Source organism: Danio rerio, chromosome 25 (genome assembly GCF_049306965.1).
Source record: "Danio rerio strain Tuebingen ecotype United States chromosome 25, GRCz12tu, whole genome shotgun sequence".
NCBI classification, from domain to species: Eukaryota; Metazoa; Chordata; class Actinopteri; order Cypriniformes; family Danionidae; genus Danio; species Danio rerio.
Genome location: NC_133200.1, coordinates 9,507,322 through 9,526,047, shown reverse-complemented (window position 1 = coordinate 9,526,047; position 18,726 = coordinate 9,507,322). Strand labels below are relative to the sequence as shown.

The 18,726-nt window shown below is 36.7% G+C and overlaps 1 protein-coding gene across 26 annotated transcripts in view; it reads right to left on the bottom strand.

Annotated features, from left to right (window-relative positions):
* man2a2 (mannosidase, alpha, class 2A, member 2) overlaps positions 1 to 18,726 on the bottom strand; it is an 80,163-nt gene that overhangs the window by 13,887 nt on the left and 47,550 nt on the right. For 25 of the 26 annotated variants that reach the window (XR_012400225.1, XR_012400228.1, XR_012400227.1 and 22 more), the window contains 7 exons: positions 17,747 to 17,912; positions 15,215 to 15,451; positions 13,618 to 13,740; positions 7,162 to 7,276; positions 6,937 to 7,070; positions 5,730 to 5,871; positions 2,900 to 3,033 (listed from right to left, as the gene is read on the bottom strand). Coding sequence is in view for 14 of the 26 variants with exons in the window: in XM_073942810.1 (XP_073798911.1) it covers positions 2,900 to 3,033; positions 5,730 to 5,871; positions 6,937 to 7,070; positions 7,162 to 7,276; positions 13,618 to 13,740; positions 15,215 to 15,451; positions 17,747 to 17,912 (1,051 nt within the window). In the remaining 12 variants the exon portion in view is untranslated. Of the gene's footprint in view, positions 1 to 2,899; positions 3,034 to 5,729; positions 5,872 to 6,936; positions 7,071 to 7,161; positions 7,277 to 13,617; positions 13,741 to 15,214; positions 15,452 to 15,789; positions 17,163 to 17,714; positions 17,913 to 18,726 lie in introns of those variants that run through there. The other variant, XM_073942819.1, reaches the window with a different exon arrangement.

The window sequence follows — 18,726 nt, the reverse complement described above, 5'->3', positions numbered from 1 at the left end:
CGCTTTCCCCCACTATAAGTGAATTGGGTAAACTAAAATTAGATGTAGTGTATGTGTGTGTGTTTGAATGTGAGAGTGTATGGGTGTTTTCCAGTACTGTGTGTTGCTGGAAGTGCATCTGGTGGATAAAACATATGCTGGAATTGTTGGCGGTTCATTCCACTGTGGTGACCTCTGATAAATCAGAGACTAAGCCGAAGGAAAATGAATGAATGATAAATGTGATTCTTCCTTAACTATTTTCATTTTCAAACATATCCAGTATAGTGTAATTTGCATATTTTTGACATAACCCTGTGTCTATTTGACTAGTTGCCATGAAAGAGAACTTTTAGAACTCATGTGACTTTGTGGCAATTCATGTCTGCGTCAGAATACAGCATGGCTTTAAAATATATGCCTGTTTTGTTGTCAAGGTACCGCCCTCTTCTGTAAAAGGGAGTGGAAGCAGCAAGTCATTTGCATTTAAAGAGACGCATATTAAAACTGGGTCTGGTTGGTTTTACAATAAAACTGTGGCTTTTACATCATACAGAATCACAAACATTTGTGTGTGTGTGTGTGTGTGTGTGTATATATACACACACACACACACACACACACACACACATATATATATATATATATATATATATATATATATATATATATATATATACATATATATATATATATATATACATATATATACATATACATATATATACATATATATATATATATATATATATATATATATATATATATATATATATATACATATACATATACATATACATATACATATATATATATATATATATATATATATATATATATATATATATATACATATATACATACATATATACATATATATATATATACATATATACATATATATATATATACATATATACATATATATATATATATACATATATATACATATATATATATATATATATATATATATACATATATATATATATATATATATATATATATATATATATATATATATATATATACATATATATATATATATATATATATATATATATATACATATATATATATATATACATATATATATATATATATATATATATATATATATATATATAYAYATATATATATATATATATATATATATATATATATATATATATATACATATATATATACATATATATATACATATATATATATATATATATATATATATATATATATATATATATATATATATATATATATACATATATATATACATATATATATATATATATATATATATATATATATATATATATATATATATATATATATATATATATATATATATATATATATATATATAAAATTTTGTCAGGCACATTGTAGCAGGTTCAGATTTGTTTTAAGTTAGTTAGGGTTAGGCTAATGCATAGTTAAGATTTGTTTTTTTACAGGTTATTGTTATTATAGGATAATGTTAAAATGCATTTCAGTCAGCATTAGCATAATGACCTTAAAATTTCTTAAGAAAAAAGATCCACTGTCTATTATAACCGTGCTTCTCAACCACGTTCCCGAAGGACCACCAACACTGCATGTTTTGGACGTCTCATTCGTCTGTCACACCTATTACAGGTCTTTTAGGCCCAATCCCAATTCTTCGCCCTTAAAATCGAGTGTGAAGGGGAATGGCTTCAAAATTTACCGCAGCACTACAGCACCTACACAGGTCATCGCGATGTCTTACTTCATATGAGATCCGACAATAGCGACTGCTGTTTACAGTTGCGTTATTTTTTGGTATTTACCTTCAGGAAAACACAGAAGCCATATATTGTGTTATCATGATCTAATGTGGCTATAAGATCGTAACTGTTCTGTGCATTTACACAGTGGCCATATTCATCTATGTAAACACACCAAAACAACATTAACATTAATAGCAGACACTGTAAAAAGCCCATTCTAACCCACTAGACCTTTCTGACAGGGTTTCTGAGTGTCATCGAGTGTCAGAATGTTGTGGGACTGCTGTACAGGAGTTATGATTATGGATTATAGATATCGAAATTTAGCGTTTTTTGTTTAAAAGCATGACCGTAAAACACGAACACACTTATAAATGTATTAAAACATGTGCTGATTTGTTGTAAAATTCGTAATAATGACAAAAAATATTAATTTATGCGTCTCCTTACTTCTGGGTGCAGCTATACTGTCATTGTGGCTGCTGTATTCTAGGAAATTTTCTTACCCCTTTGGTTTCGAGGGTGGTCCTGAAAAATCTCCATTCGAAGTGCTATTATCTAGGTTAGTATCTAACCTTTCCCCTTAGCACTACTTCTTTAAGCTAAACAGAATTGAGACACCCCTACCCTTTCACGGGAATGCGCAAAACAAGGGGTAGTGGTAAGAAGAAAGGCTAAGGGGTAGAATTGGGATTGGGCCTTAGTCTCTGCTAATGAGCTGTGATGTTTGGTGGAGAAGACATGGAAAATGTGCAAAGCTGGTGGTCCCTCAGGAACGTAGTTGAGAAACACTGGACTATAACACAGTTTTGAAATTTAAAGCTCATTATTCACAGCCAAGTCACTTCTATACCAATTGTTTTTTTTTTTGTAAATTTGGCCTAATTTAAACTTACCAAAAATCCTGTACTAATCCAAACTCTGAGCTCGATTTAGTGCAGAGGTGCTCAAGCCAGTTCCTGGAGATCTACCTTCCTGCAGATTTCAGTTGCAACCCATATCAAACACACCTGCCTGTAATTATCAAGTGCTGCTCAGGGCCTGATTAATTAATTGGTTCAGGTGTGTTTGATCAGGGTTGAAGCTGAACTCTGTAGGAAAGTAGATCTCCTGGAACAGGGTTGAGCAGCCCTAATTTAGCGCCTTTATATCCATATCCAATCAGACCTCACCTTTGCACTGTTGCTCCGCCTCTCCAGCAAAAGACGGAACCTGTTAGCTGTCCGTTTGTTGTCTTTCAGGCCTTGTCCCAATCCCCTGTTATCATCCTGCATCAGTCTGCGGTCCAGGATTACCTCCAGCTGACCTGTGGAAGATTGAGAGAGCATAAAAGGGAAAGATGAAGAGAGCGAGAGAGAGCGAGGCTGAGCATTAGACGGTACACTCACTTCATCTTCATTATTGGATACATTGCATCGAATCAATACACAAGCAGAGCAGTGTGTCCCACTGTTAGTGTTTTCCACCTCCCTACCATCTCACTCCCTGATTCATGTTCCTCACTGCTATGGATCTAAAAGGTAGCGCTACTTTAGTCGATACGAAATTGAAAGCAACATAATGAAGCAAGTTTTTCCAACAGCTCCAATTGTAGAAAAAAAGTTAAAATCTTAGTATGGAAATGGCTCAGCTCATGAATATTAATTAGGGTGTGCTATTGTTGCTTAGTAACCTTCCCGAAGCATGAAGTCATGCAAACTATTTAATATGAATAAGCCAATTAAAAAAGTTGAGCTACATGCTGCAATTTAGCATTTTATGCAAATACGATCCAATTCAAGGAGTGTGTCAAATCCTGTATTAGTTTTCACACTTAAATTTGCTCTTTAAAACAAACAAATAAATAAATAAATAAATAAATAAATAAATAAATAAATAAAGTATGATTCAATAACTAAAATGAGTCGTTTCCGCTGAGTGGTACAGTACAGTGCAGGTCACCTTCATCAGGCTTGTGTTTTACACATAAATACTATTGTATAAATGTTAACTACTAACCTTTCTATGAACAGGATTTGATTATAGCTGTAAATCAATGATATTGCAAAAATATCCTACTGTAATCTCTGCGATTATATAAAATAAAAAAATAAATAAAACATTTATAAACAGGAATATCAACAAGGGAATATCAGCAGAAATATAACCAATATTAAGATATTATCAAAATTACACTCACCACCCACTTTATTAGGTACACCTAACTAGTACAAGGTTTTTTTGCCTTCAGAACTGCCTTAATCCTTCGTATAGATTCAACAAGATACTGGAAATATTCCTCAGAGATTTTGGTCTACATTGACATGATAGCATCACGCAGTCGCTGCAGATTTGGCTGTGGCGTTGACTAGATGCTCTACTGGTACTAATGGGCCCAAAGTGTGCCAAGAACATATTCCCCATACCATTACACCACCACCACCAGCCTCAAGTATTGATACAAGGCAGGATGGATCCATGCTTTCATGTTGTTGACACCAAATTCTGACCCTACCATCCGAATGTTGCAGCAAAAATCAAGTCAAACATTTTTCCAATCTTCTATTTTCCAGTTTTGGTGAGCCTGTGTGAATTTTAGCCTCAGTTTCCTGCTCTTAGCTGACCGGAGTGGCAAACGGTGTGGTCTTCTGCTGCTGTAACCCATCCGTCTCAAGACTGGACGTGTTGCGTGTTCAGAGATGCTCTTCTCCATACCTCGGTTGTAATGAGTGGTTATTTGAGTTACTGTTGCCTTCCTATCAGCTGGAACCAGTCTGGCCATTCTCCACTGACATCATTCTGGACCATTCTCTGTAAACCCTAGAAATGGTTGTGCGTGAAAAGTAAATCAGCAGTTTCTGAAATTCTCAGATCAGCCCGTCTGGCACAAACAACCATGCCACATTCAAAGTCACTTAAATCACCTTTCCGAACTGCAGCAGATCGTCTTGACCATGTCTACATGCCTAAATGCATTGAGTTGCTGCCATGTGATTGGCTGATTAGAAAAAAATAGCATAAATGAGCAGTTAGACAGGTGTACCTAAAAAAAGTGGCCGATGAGGGTATTTACTCTATTTGGTATAGTAGTAGCAGTAGTACAGGTTTATTTAAATTCCACACAAATATATTTTTATTTTGTTAATACAAAATATTGGTGCAAAAACAGAAATACAAATAATATTTATATTAACTCTTATAAAAATTTTTTAAAAATAGCAGCGCATAGCCCAACTTTTATACAAATGTATTTGTTTTATACAAACTACATTGGTATTAAATCAATTCTTAAGATTTTGCATATCAGCGAGTTTTACAGCTTAATTTATTTTAAATTGTTATATAAATGGCCTGCTTAATGGTATTTTAGTGCATCAAATTTGAACAAAAACTACATAAATTTGTGTAAACAAAATAATCTAACACTGGCTGACATGCTGATATAAAAAAAACTTTGGCCGAAGCAGTGGCGCAGTAAGTAGTGCTGTCGCCTCACAGCAAGAAGGTCGCTAGGTTGCTGGTTCAAGTCTCAGCTCAGATGGCGTTTCTCTGTGGAGTTTGCATGTTCTCCCTGCCTTCGCATGAGTTTCCTCCGCATGTTCCTTCACAGTCCAAAGACATGCGGTACAGGTGCATTGGGTAGGCTAAATTGTCCGTAATGTATGAGTGTGTGTGGATGTTTCCCAGAGATGGGTTGCGGCTGGAAGGGCATCCGTTGCATAAAAACTTGCTGGATAAGTTGGTGGTTCATTCCGCTGTGGCGACCCCGGATTAATAGAGGGACTAAGCTGACAATAAAATGAATAAATGAATGAAAAACTTTCATTTGGGATATGCGCTGCTATATTTTTGAAGGGTTCATATAAATAATATTTGTATTTCTGTTTTTGCACTAATATCTGTATGAACAAAATAAAAATACATGTGTGTAAAATTAAAACAAATCTGTAATACAACTACTATATAAATAGAGTACTGACATGACATTTCATGCAAGAATCCACTAAACGGAGCCCGACTCACCGCTGGCCAGACTGGTAACCCCCAGAGCCTGTGCCGTGTGGAGCGTGAGCCGGTACTGGCTGTCCTGGATGTATGCTGTGCTGGGCATGGGGTAGAAATTGGCTTGTAGTGGAAGTTTCTGGAAGTATCGCCGAGGCTGAATCTGATGAGCAGAAAAGGCATGCGGCATTAGCTTGATTATCTGGCAGATGAGCAGTGTGGAGCCACAGTAGAACAAATCAACTTCTGCTCTGTGTGCTCGCTGAAGAAAGAGTTCAACCAATCAACACAAATTAGCTGTAATTTTACTCCCCCTCAGGTCACATTTAGCGACTTCAGAACACTAGAGAAGATTTTTAGCTCAAAACGTGATCTTTAGTGATTTATAAAATGCACGTCAAAGGCTATCGGCCCTTTGAGAATGGCTAAACTGGCTAAACTAGGCTACCCAAGGCGTGCGCTAGCAAAATAACTATTGTAATTTTTGACACTGTCCTTAACTAATAATAATAATAATAATAAGTCCTTACATTTATATAGCGCTTTTCTGGGCACTCAAAGCGCTTTACACAATGGGGGGGTTCTCCTCATCCACCACCAGTGTGCAGCATCCACCTGGATGACGCGACGGCAGCCATTTTGCACCAGACCGCACACCACACACCAGCTGATTGGTGGAGAGGAGACAGTGATGAAGCCAATTGAATATGGGGATGGTTAGGAGGCCGTGATGGACAGAGGCCAGTGGGCAGATTTGGCCAGGATGCCGGGGTTAAACCCCTACTCTTTTCGAAGTACATCCTGGGATTTTTAACGACCACAGAGAGTCGGGACCTCGGTTTAACGTCTCATCCGAAAGACGGCGCTCACTGAGCAGTATAGCGTCCCCGTCACTATAATGGGGCATTAGGACCCACACAGCCCGCAGGTTGGGCGCCCCTGCTGGCCTCACTAACACCACTTCCGGCAGCAACCTAGCTTTCCCATGTGGTCTCCCATCCAGGTACTGACCGGGCGCAGCCCTGCTTAGCTTCAGTGGGCGACCATGTGAGAGTTGCAGAGAGCTAGCTGCCAGCAGCACTCACCTACATCTCTGATGACCTCAGGGATAGCAAACTACAAGCAAATGTCCATTTTTGGCTGAACTCTCACTTCAGATTACTGTAAAGGCTCTGATTAACAAACCCGCATGTTAGCCCAGCAACAGTTTCTAGTCGTGTGGATTCACCTGAAAGCCGTTGAGATCCGTGTAGAAAGTATCTCCGCTCTGGATGTCGGTGACGAACCTCATGGCCAGCTCTTTGTTATTCTGATCTCTGATGTCCACCATAGTGGTGATGTCCAAAGAAAGACCGTCAACCCCTGAATGACAGAGCAGAGACACGTCAGGAATAAATGATCAGACAGGCCAGGATGTCCTCACACATGTTTGCACGCAGGACAGATGGAGTACCTGGAACATTATGAATGCGGACCGTCTGCTGGAAGTGCTGATAATGTGCCACAACCTCCGCAAACAGAGGACCTTCAACCACACGCACGATAGGGGTCTCTCTCTGCGAATACGGCTGAGAACGAGAGAAAAGAATGTGTTCGGTTTTATTTTTTAGTAGTGATGTAGCTGGACAGACTGTTTGGCGATCCCCACGTAAAGCTGGAAAATGGCCATAGTTGTGCAACAGTCAAGACGCAATAATATCCAGCTACAGGCCCGCAGAACTACACATGTTTTAGGCACACACAATCTGACACACACAACCGAAGCAAACCATATATGGTTAAGACGGATGTTAATGTTATTAACGTCTTTTTGAACATCGTCATCTATATATTTTGATATATATGGTTAATAAATATTGTACACAATAAACAAAAGTGTTTATTTATTTCATAAATATTGCGATCGAGACGGGCGAATTGGGCGCATTGTTTCCGATAGACATTCCATATAATAGACTGAACAGTTTTCTTTCAGTCATCATAGCTGAACAGTCATTATCATCTGACAATAATATGGCAGATACTCGTTTGCCGGCCTTGCTGAACAATCTAAATATTACAGGTTTAATTTATATGATGAATTCATTAAAAGGAAATAATAGCAAGTTAATATAGGCAATAATACATTTTATATGCAATAAAACTCGTTTTACATGTAATAAAAAATGTAAAACACTATATTAATATTTTACTCAAGCGATTTAATAGTGTTTATTTAACTAATTTTCTAATAACTTTAATTAATGATTTCCCACATTTAATACTATAGTAATTTATAGTAAGCAATATATTGTTTTTAAACCAAAATTTAGCAGTAGGAACAAATTAACTATTAATAATTAATAGAAAAATAAGTAAATATATACAGTTGAAGTCAGAATTATTAGCCCCCTTTTGATTTTTTTTTTCTTTTTTTAATATTTCCCAAATGATGTTTAACAATGCAAGGAAATGTTCACAGTATGTCTGATAATATTTTTTCTTCTGAAGGAAGTCTAACTTGTTTTATTTCGGCTAAAATAAAAGCAGTTATTAATTTTTTTAAAAGCCATTTTAAGGACAAACTTATTAGCCCCTTTAAGCTAATTTATTTTTTTAATAGTTTACAGAACAAACCATCGTTATACAATAACTTGCCTAATTACCCTAACCTGCCTAGTTCACCTTATTAACCTAGTTCAGCTTTTAAATGTCACTTTAAGCTGTATAGAAGTGTCTTGAAAAATATCTAGTAAAATATTATTTACAGTCATCATGGCAACGATAAAATAAATCAGTTATTAGAAATAGATTTCTAAAACTATTTTGCTTAGAAATGTGCTGAAACAATCTTCCCTCCATTAAACAGAAATTTGGAAAAAAAACAACCAGGGGCATATATATATATATATATATATATATATATATATATATATATATATATATATATATATATATATATATATATATATATATATATATATATATATATATATATATATATATATAACAGCTGTGACAGTTTAGTAAAAGATAATAGTTTATAATCAGATAATCGGTAAAGATAATCAGTTAATAACTATATTACATATTGTTTAAATGATTAACTACAGTAGGCTAATTAATTTTAATGCGACACATTATTGTTTGCTTTTTATATTTTACAACAAAGTGATTTTAACCAAGTATGATAAGATTAAGATGCTAAATTAGTTTATTACACTTAATCCTACAATTTTACAGTCTATTATGTTTTCTTTGTGTATGTGGACTCGTGAATTAAGTCATATATGTCTTTAACCAATTGTTTTTATTTACATAATTTGAGTTCCAAAAACTCCACAGATGTTAAAACGATCATTACGATATAATAGTAATAATGACTGAAATGGGAAACCATGTTTGTGAAATTGAATAGGTGGCCATAATGCTAAGGGATTAATTAGTAACCATATATGGTTTGCCTAAATAGTGTGTGCTAGATTGTGTGTGCCTAAAACGTGTGTTAGTTCTGCGGTTCAGCAGCTGGATGTATCTCTAAAGACGTGTCAGTAATGGACGCATACATTCAAGAAGTGTTTGAAATGGAACAAATAACACATGTATTGCGACTATTTTCCTAAAGAGACGAACTCAATAATAAGCCATATTGTTATGATCAACGTCACACCTTTCTTTCTCCACTTGTGCCTTTTTTCTTCTTATTATTCTAATATTATTATAATGTTAATCTTTTATATGTACTAATGATTTTTTTTTGTTCTCTACATGTATTTACAACCATTATGGTAGCTAGAAATGTATAAACTAACATGTGATAAAAAAAAACACTGTATCATTCTCTATGCCAGTGTTTCCTAACCGGAGTTCACAACACAGCGAAATAAATCATGCTGTTTTAGTCTCTATATCAGTGTTTCCCAACCGAGCTCCTGTTGTCACACCAACACTACATATTTTGGATGTCTCCCTTACCTGACCCATTCATTTCAGGTTTTGGAGTCTCTACTTATGCTCTGATGGATTGATTCGTGTGTGTTTGATTAGGAAGAGGTTGAAACTGTGTAGTGCTGGTGGGCCTTTAGGAACAGAGTTGGGAAACACTGCTCTATGCAATGTATTCTTTAACAAAAATAAATAAATAAATACACACAAGAAGACTCGTCCAGAGATTTACACTACATCAAACTGAATAAATGAAATATAACACAATTTTAAACCAATCCCCTGTTTTCGAACCATATGTGATGTTTGCATTTCTCTCAAGGCCGCTTCCTTTTTAGGCCTGTCAAAATACTGTTCGAAATCAAATTTTCCCACCATTACTCAAAGCAAGAAGCTGTGGTTTACAGTGATTTTTTAACAGCTAAGGTGCATTATTAACAGGGCTTAACATTAACACCTGTCAACCCGCCAAATGCGGGAAGATTTCAGCTTTGGCGGGTTAGACAGTCACTCCCACTAGCCACTTTGGCTGGTTGAAAATAATATTTAAATTGTGGTTTTCTTAAAATCAAGGTTCGATGATAAGAATGACCCAATATGCGTGCAAATGTGATCTTAGAATGGAGAAACAGCACGACTAACAAAAAAAATTGCGTTCTCGCGAGCAGAAGAAAGCAGATGAAAATCGAATAAGAGGATGATAAGTCGCGCTAACAGCTGATGTGATGCGCGCGACTGTTTAAAGCATGTGCGCGCTCCTGTTTCCTTGCTTGAAGCAACCATGCCTTGAACGCAACTGTGATCAGTTCTCTTTTAAATAGTCAGACAAACAAGGTTATGCTAATGCACCCACAGACACAGTATTGCTGCTTTCAAGAGCTCCAAATATGTCTTTTTGTAAGCAGCACCGGTTGCTTTCGCTTTGAACAGATTATTAATTGGCCTTAACCGTGTGATCATCTTTCCATTATCACACACACTATGTTTTTCACCTGCTTTCTTTTGCTTATGGTTAGTTTTGTTTATATGGTTTAATTATTATTATTTTTTTACAACAACATTGCTTTAATATGAGATTAACTCTCCATTTATGTGCAGTTAACTGGTGATCTGAGAGACCTTTAGCCAGGACAGATTGCTGTGCATATTTTGACAATAATTATTTTTAAAAGTCAATTGTTTTGTTAAATAAAAAGTATAGGATGGAGCTATATTTAGCTGGTTTTGACACACTTAAAAATTGTGGCAAAGAAATAATTGTTTGGTGTGGTCAGAGATAAATTTGGTAAATCCTTAATTTTGAGTTCTGAAAAGTCATGTGAAATTAAAACTAATTGCAGTATAACACTATGAAACCATGACCCATTTGCTTATACACGACACACAAAACGTGAAATGAATGAGGAGGCATGTGGCCAAAACACAAAATCTAAATCAAGTAACTTGTCAAAGTTATATTTATGCATATAAAAAAATATTTTCCCAACAACAAAATTGTGGCTAGTGAAAATGCAGAGTGGCTAGTAACGTTGGAAAACTACTAGCCACTGTGGCCGGTGATCAAAAAAGCAAATGTCAAGCCCTGATTATTAACTATGACACACAGTGTCTAAAACCCCCTCTGAACTTGGTTCAGACCGCACGTTTTTCAAAGTAGTCATGTCACAGATGTTTTCACACTGCAGATGTTTGCATAACTATCTAGCGGTAGCATTTCATCGGTGCTGTGTTTACACTGCAAGTTGGTTTGATGATAGGGGGTTTCACACTGCATGACTTTACACAAGACAGAATTACAGACAACTTTGTCTCGGCCCGCAAACTGTATCTCGCAACCAAAAACACCCGAGAAATGACATCCCTAGTAGCAAAGAATTCTGGCCCAGATTTGGCAAAAAGCTGGCATAGCAGGCATTTATCCGGCACTGGCATACAGCATGTGGGCCAAACATGGCCCGGGTTTGGCAGAGGTGGCACCGTTTTAAGGCGGCACACAAGATTTGGGCGAGATGTAAAACGTAGTATTTGGCCCAGATTTAAACATTTGATAGGTGGGCCATGTGAGTTTGGCCAGTCTTGACCCACATTTAAAATACACTAAAATCATTTTTGAGTAAAGAAAAAAAATTCTATTAATCAGGTCACTTTGAGAAAAAGCGTGCCCATAGTGTGCCTAAAGCGCATCACTCCATGGGTTTATCAATTTCATTGCAATCGTGACACACCAACCTATCAGGCCCAGTTTAGGCCCAGTTATGAGTTATTAACTTGGCTGAGACTTGGCCCAGATATGGTCTGTGTTTGGCCCTTGTCTGGAAGCCAGATTTGGTCCAGTCATGTACCGTAATTCACTGCGGCATGTGGGCCAAGCAAAACCTGATTGTGTGGGCCAGAGAAATTTTGCTATGTGGGATGGAAACAACGCAAGGTCACGTAGTATATCTTTGGTTATTAACTACATAATGAGAAAGAAGCCTTTAGTGGGGTAGAAAATCTACTTATATATTTTCTCACTTGGCTTTTGAAGGGAATTAGCAATTTCTTTTCAACTTTTTAATTTTCAATCTGGTTGTGATATTTCTCAGATGACACGTCAAACAGACATGGGTGCTCCTGCCAAATTTACAATACTTTTTCCTTGATTTCTTAAGTAAAAATAAACTGAAAATGAGAAAATGAACTTCTCCCCCAGCCTCCCACTGGCCTGCAGGTACCCATACTAGAGGATGCTGCTCTCTCATTGGCTGTAGGTAATCACAGATGAGATTTTCAGTCAGAACACATTTCACACGGCATGATTTGAATCACCGACAGCTCCAGATATTTAGCACGCCAAATATCTCACGGGTGTCTGCAACTCATTGGCGATTCTCTCAGATGGTGTCCTTGGTAGTTCACATTGCATGATTGTTACTCACATAAATGAGCAACAATTTGCCTGTGATTTCAGGCATTCGTCTGTGATTTCTCAAAACTTGTCAGCAGGCAAAATCAAGGCTAAAAATTATGCAGTCTCAACTCGGCATAAGATGTTGTAATTCACTGTAAACTATGGTTTCAAAGAGTTTATTGCTCTTATAAAACTGTTATTTCACTAAACAGAACCACAACAAAAAACCTCTTTAGCACAGTATTGATAGTGGAAAGGTTGCCAAGCCACAGCCACAGGTTTACGTTTGTAGAGTATTTTACGACAGCTTGAAACGCAGCTCAACCAATCGGAATCAAGGACCAGAACTATAAAACTATATATAGAACTATATATTTTATTATCAATTTTAGGCGACGCAGTGGCGCAGTGGGTAGCACATTCGCCTCACAGCAAGAAGGTCGCAAGGTCGCTGGTTCGAGCCTCAGCTCAGTTGGCGTTTCTGTGTGAAGACAGTCCAAAGCCCCACAGTCCAAAGACATGCGGTACAGGTGAATTGGGTAGGCTAAATTGTCTGTAGGGTATGTGTGTGTGTGTGTGTGTGAATGTTTCCCAGAGATGGGTTGCGGCTGGAAGGGCATCCGCTGCGTAAAAACTTGCTGGATAAGTTGGTGGTTCATTCCGCTGTGGCGACCCCGGATGAATAAAGGGACTAAGCCGACAAGAAAATGAATGAATGAATTATCAATTTTTTTCTAATTTTCCCTAATTTGGTTTGAGCTGTCAGGCTCTTTGCATCTTAATTTTTGATGCTTTTATGGGTTCTTGGTTTGACGGTGGTTGTAGTTAGATCTTAGTTAAATCTTCAGACACGGCCAGAATTTTATTGAAGTAAGAATTTGATCTCAGTAATCATTAAGTGGCTGTGGATGAACATATCAAACCTGTGATCAAATACAGATTTTTTTCAGCCTACAATTCTATGAATCACTTAAAAATATTTTTTTAAATTAGTCTCAAATACCTAAATAACATCTGAAATCTCACAGTGCAAGTCAGGCTTTAATCCGCCTCACGTTGTTTGAAGAATTGCCAGGCAAGACAAGCGGACGCTACCTTAGCATTTCCATCCGGCAGGAACAGATAGGCCCCGCTCTTGTCCTTGGAGGGTCGCGTACCGTAGGTGAGGAACTGAATCTGTACCCTCACCTCCTGGGGATCGTCTTTCCGTCGAATGCTCTGATGGAGAAAAGCCGGAGAATTAATCATTGCAGACTCATCTGCTGACTCAGAATGCAAAAGAGGACATAAACGCATATGTGCTACAAAAAAAACATGAGTTTCATTTCATCTGGCAACCAATAAAAAAAATACTCAGCCAGATGACTGGATATAAAAATAGACTGCTGGTGTCATAACTTGGAAACTTCCTTTTTATTATAAGCATGCAATATTAGATGAGTCGAGCTGATGTTTGGAGTATTTATTCCCTGACTTTACTACTTGCAAATCCTGCAAGGCTGAAAACGATAATGATTTGTATAACAGCTGATATCAAAATGCAATATGATTTGGTCTGAATCAGTGTTTCTCAACCACGTTGCTGGAGCACCACCAGCTCTGCACTTTTTCCATGCCTCCTTAACCAAACACACCTGATTCAGATCATCAGCTCATTAGCAGAGACTGAAAGACCTGTAATGGGTGTGACAGACAAAAGAGACATCAAAACATGCAGTGATGGTGGTCCTACAGGAACGTGGTTGAGAAACACTGGTCTAAATAACTTAAAAATAAACTGCTTAAGGACTAATATAATGAATTTAGGCACCAAAACTTCAAAATACACTGTATACAAATGAATATTCATAGTATGATTAGCTAAATATTGCTAAAAATTGTTGATAAAATTTGATATAAAAATTTGTCTAAATGTAAAAAAAAAACATACTATTTTGCAAAAAAAATACATTACAAATAAAGCATGTTTACAAATAATCATTTTAATTTATCATGAAAAATATACATTTGAAAAAAAAAAGCTAAAAAAGGTTTGATCTGATTTTTATTTAGTAATAAAACAATTTGAATTGTTATCAGTAATTGAAAGACTGGATGAATGCAAAGGTAAATTAAATGAGCAGTTATATATTTTATATAGTATACAATATAGATTTTTTTAATAATTAATATTAGGCGTTAAGTTTAACATTCACATTACCAGATGATGAAGATGAAAGTGGCCATTTAAGCAAGACAATGACCCCAAAGAGACTTAAGGAAAAACTCTGGTGTCAGAAAAGAAAATAAAGCTGCTAGAATGGCCCAGCCAACTACCTGACTTGAGTCCAATATAAAATAAGTACTAAAGATTAGAGTTAATCAACAATTGTTTATTTTTTTTATCATTTATTATTTGAGTAAAATATTTTTTTATTCTGTATAAACTAGTGACGACTTATGACTAACATCTGTAAATGAAACATATTCAATATAGACAACCAATTATTCCACGTTCTTATTCCACCAAAGGAATTCTGCTTAACTAAATCGTTTGCATATGCAGTCTAAGTTGCTTTAGCAATCAAATCACTTCAGGAATTATGCAAACAAGATCACGTTTTTTGTATAATTTCACCCTGAACCCTTGTTAATTTCTCACTTCACTTCCTGTGTGTTTAATTTCAGCAGTGACACACAGAAATGCTCTCACCTCCAGCAGGCCTGTGGCTCCAGAGAAGCCCAGAGTGAGGGATTGGGTTTGGATGTAGAACGGCTGTCCATCAACAGTTTGTGAGCGCACAGGCAGAGGATCCAAACCCCGAATGCTCTGACCCCGTCCTGGAACCCTGAGCAGCGTCTCGGAGCGCAGAGTCATGGGCGAATCAGCAGAGTCGTACAGGTGGAAGACGGCCAATCCCAGAGCCGGCAGACGCGCCATGAAAGAAGCCTGGACAAAGAGAAGAGCTGGTACTAACATGCATTCAAAATGGTCTTTTATCACTTGTTGTGTTTAACATTTAGTCAAGACTAGGAATAACAATAAACATTGATAGAATAATTGTTAATGATCATTTAAAATGCATCACTTGTGTACAGTAGAGCTGTGGCTAAAACAAAAAAGCATTAGAGAAATCAATTCTGCATCGATTCTGGGATTATCAAAATGCATTGATATCCTCTCTTGTCCTAATTTTGAGTGTACATTATAAAAAATGCAGCGTTCCACATAATTTCTTCATGTCGTGCCACAACAAATCGATTAAGTTGATTTACAAATGACTTTTTACAAATTTAAGTAGATTAAACATTAAAAAAATTAAGTTGTTCCAAAAAAAACGTAAGAATTGTGTCGTTTCAAATCAATTTTTAATAAGCAGTTTGAACAAGCAGCTAAAGTTTTTTAAGCATAGTTTTTATCTTCTTGTCTGAGCCATCTTGTCTTTTTGAAATGTAAATAATTCTCAATTTATATACAACAGGTAAAATATGTATTGAACACATTTCTATTTTTACTCAGAAAACATATTGCTAAAGGTGCTGCTGACTCGAAATGTTCACCAGATGTCAGTAGCAGCTAAAGTAATCCACATGTACAAACAAAACAAAACTAAATAGTGTCCGAATCCAAGTTGTGTTCAATAAAATGAAATGACACAGGGAAAAGGTATTGAACACATGAAGAAAGGAAGGTGTAAAAAGGCATGAAAAGACTAGACAGCAGCTGTACTTTTTCTCATTAGCTGCTTCAGTCCAACATTATCATTAACAGATGATGAATATGAAAACCAGGGTGGACATTTCAGCAAGACAATAGCTATGTTTCCATCCACTTATTTTTAATAATATACATTATTATTATTTAAAATAATATGCATTTTGGATATGCACGATAAAAAAAACGATTCATGAAAACGCTAAGATGCGCATACATTTTGAAAATGCACATAAAAAACATATGCGCATAACTGGGTAGTGTTATGTAAAACTTTTTTATTTGATAATAAAAGATGCATATAAACTATGATGGAAACACTTTTCCCAAACAAATTCTAGTATGCGCAAAGGTCATGTGATTATAGGCGATAATTCAGTTTTGCGCATAAAGTTAATTTACATTTTTGGAAGGAAACAGATAATGACTTCAAACTCAGCAAAGGAAAACTCTGGTTTCAGAAAAGAAAATAAAGCTGCTAGAATGGCCCAGCCAATCACCTGATCTGAATCCAATTGAAAATAAGAACTAAAGATCAGCGTTTGTAGACAACCATGAAGATTTGAAAATTCTTTTTCCATCCTTTCCATTGTTATTGCAAATAACACAATTCTTGGCATTTTTTGTTTTGTTTTATTTGTGTTTTAATTGTTCAGGTTTTTACAGAAACAATTCCATGTCTACAGCTACTAAATTCACCATTTAAAATCATGACATGTTCAATACTTAATTTACTTACTGTGTTTTGCTTCGAGACAACCTCAACATATCGTGAATGCAAATCTACGCTATATATCTGAAATTGTATCCTGCCGACCCCCAAGCCAACCGCACTAACCCACCTCCCCCAATATAGTCTAATGTATTTTTGACAGAAAGTGGACATAGTAAAACTATTTTGGATCCCTATTTAGCATCATCCACCTGCAATCAGACTGACTAAAGGCTGATTTATACTTCTGCGTCAAATGCAATCGTATGCTACGGCGTTGACGCATAGCCCTTCGCCGTGGCCGTCGCTGACGTGCACCTTTCAAAAAATGTAACTACTTGTCGCAATGACGCGTAGCGCAAGCTCTGTAATTGGTCGGGCTTGGTAGCGCTGACGAGTCTGGGCGGGACCGAGAGCCGTGCGAATGGCGCGAACCCAATGTAGCGATTGTTTACAAGTGTGGAGTCCCGTAAAGGAGCTCCGGATGGAAAGTTTTGTTTTGTGTTTACCTCATAGTTAAAGTTGTTGCACGTCCGCCGGTTTCTGCCCCAAAATGAGCAAGTTTAAGCCACTTGTACATTCAGGAAGTGTTCAGGAAAAGCAAAACAGCAGCGAAGAAACTCGACTCAGAGAAACATTTACACCTCACTGCCCACTAGCGTTTTGGAAGTGTAATGCAGACCAACAGAGACAGCACGCAGAAGCATAAATGCACAGTTACGCGTGTTGCATGCGCCGATGGTTACGCTGGTCACTTGACGCAGAAGTATAAACCAGGCTTAAAGCAGACTATGTTTTCAAACTGACTCTACACACACCTGATAAACCTCCCCACTCATCTCCGTAGCGGACATCCACTGCGCGCTGAGCTGCACCGGTAGCGTTTGTCCGTCTTCTGTAAGCACCCTCACTCTTGCCGAATTCACCAGGACAGTGACCAAACACAGACGCTCCTGCTCCACCGGGTTAAACAGCACCAGATACCTGAGGAAGAGGAATATCGGGGAAATCACATCTGCACACCAAGGTTATTTTAGTAAATCGAAGCAAAATCAAAGACTAAAACTCTTGGCCAAAAAAACTTTTCCGTTTACTGAAATAAAAATAAGACTCACAATAAATGACAAAGTAATACTAAATGAAACTAATAACAGTTACTGAAAAACGAGCCTAAATAAAATAATAATTAGTAAAAACAACTGATCATTTTGAGATCTAATAAAGCACTTTGACAGAAACAATACCCGTGATGGCACTTTTATAGTCAAACGCATCAGTCAAGCACACAGGTACAAAAAAGGTGCTAAAATATGTAAACTAGTCATGTTTAACTGCGCATGATATTATAAACTTATCTTTTATATGAAGGTGTTTGTCTGAATTCTTCATAATTATGCATTTAAGTTGCATTTGTGGCTTTGGATCCAGTGTTAAATTATTTGATTTTTATCACTCAAAGGTTTGCACAATATTGAATGTAAGCTGTGGAAACACTAAGGGCCTACTCACACTATGCCATCCGTACCGTGCCCAGGCCCGTTTCCCGGATCGTTTGAGAAGTGTGTGCGCGCTGAATCGGGCTCAAGAACGGTTCACTTGGCTGGCCCTGGCCCGGTTGGAAAAGGTGTGCCTGAGCGCGGTTCACTTTGGCTTTGGCACGGTACGCTTGTGTGTGAGTGCAAAACGTGCCAAGGCCCGAAACTGAAAGCGAGACGTGACTTTTAAGGGGCTGTTTCATATGGATTTATTAATCATTCATACTGTTCAGTGAACGCAAACTGCCGTAATTTATTAAAGA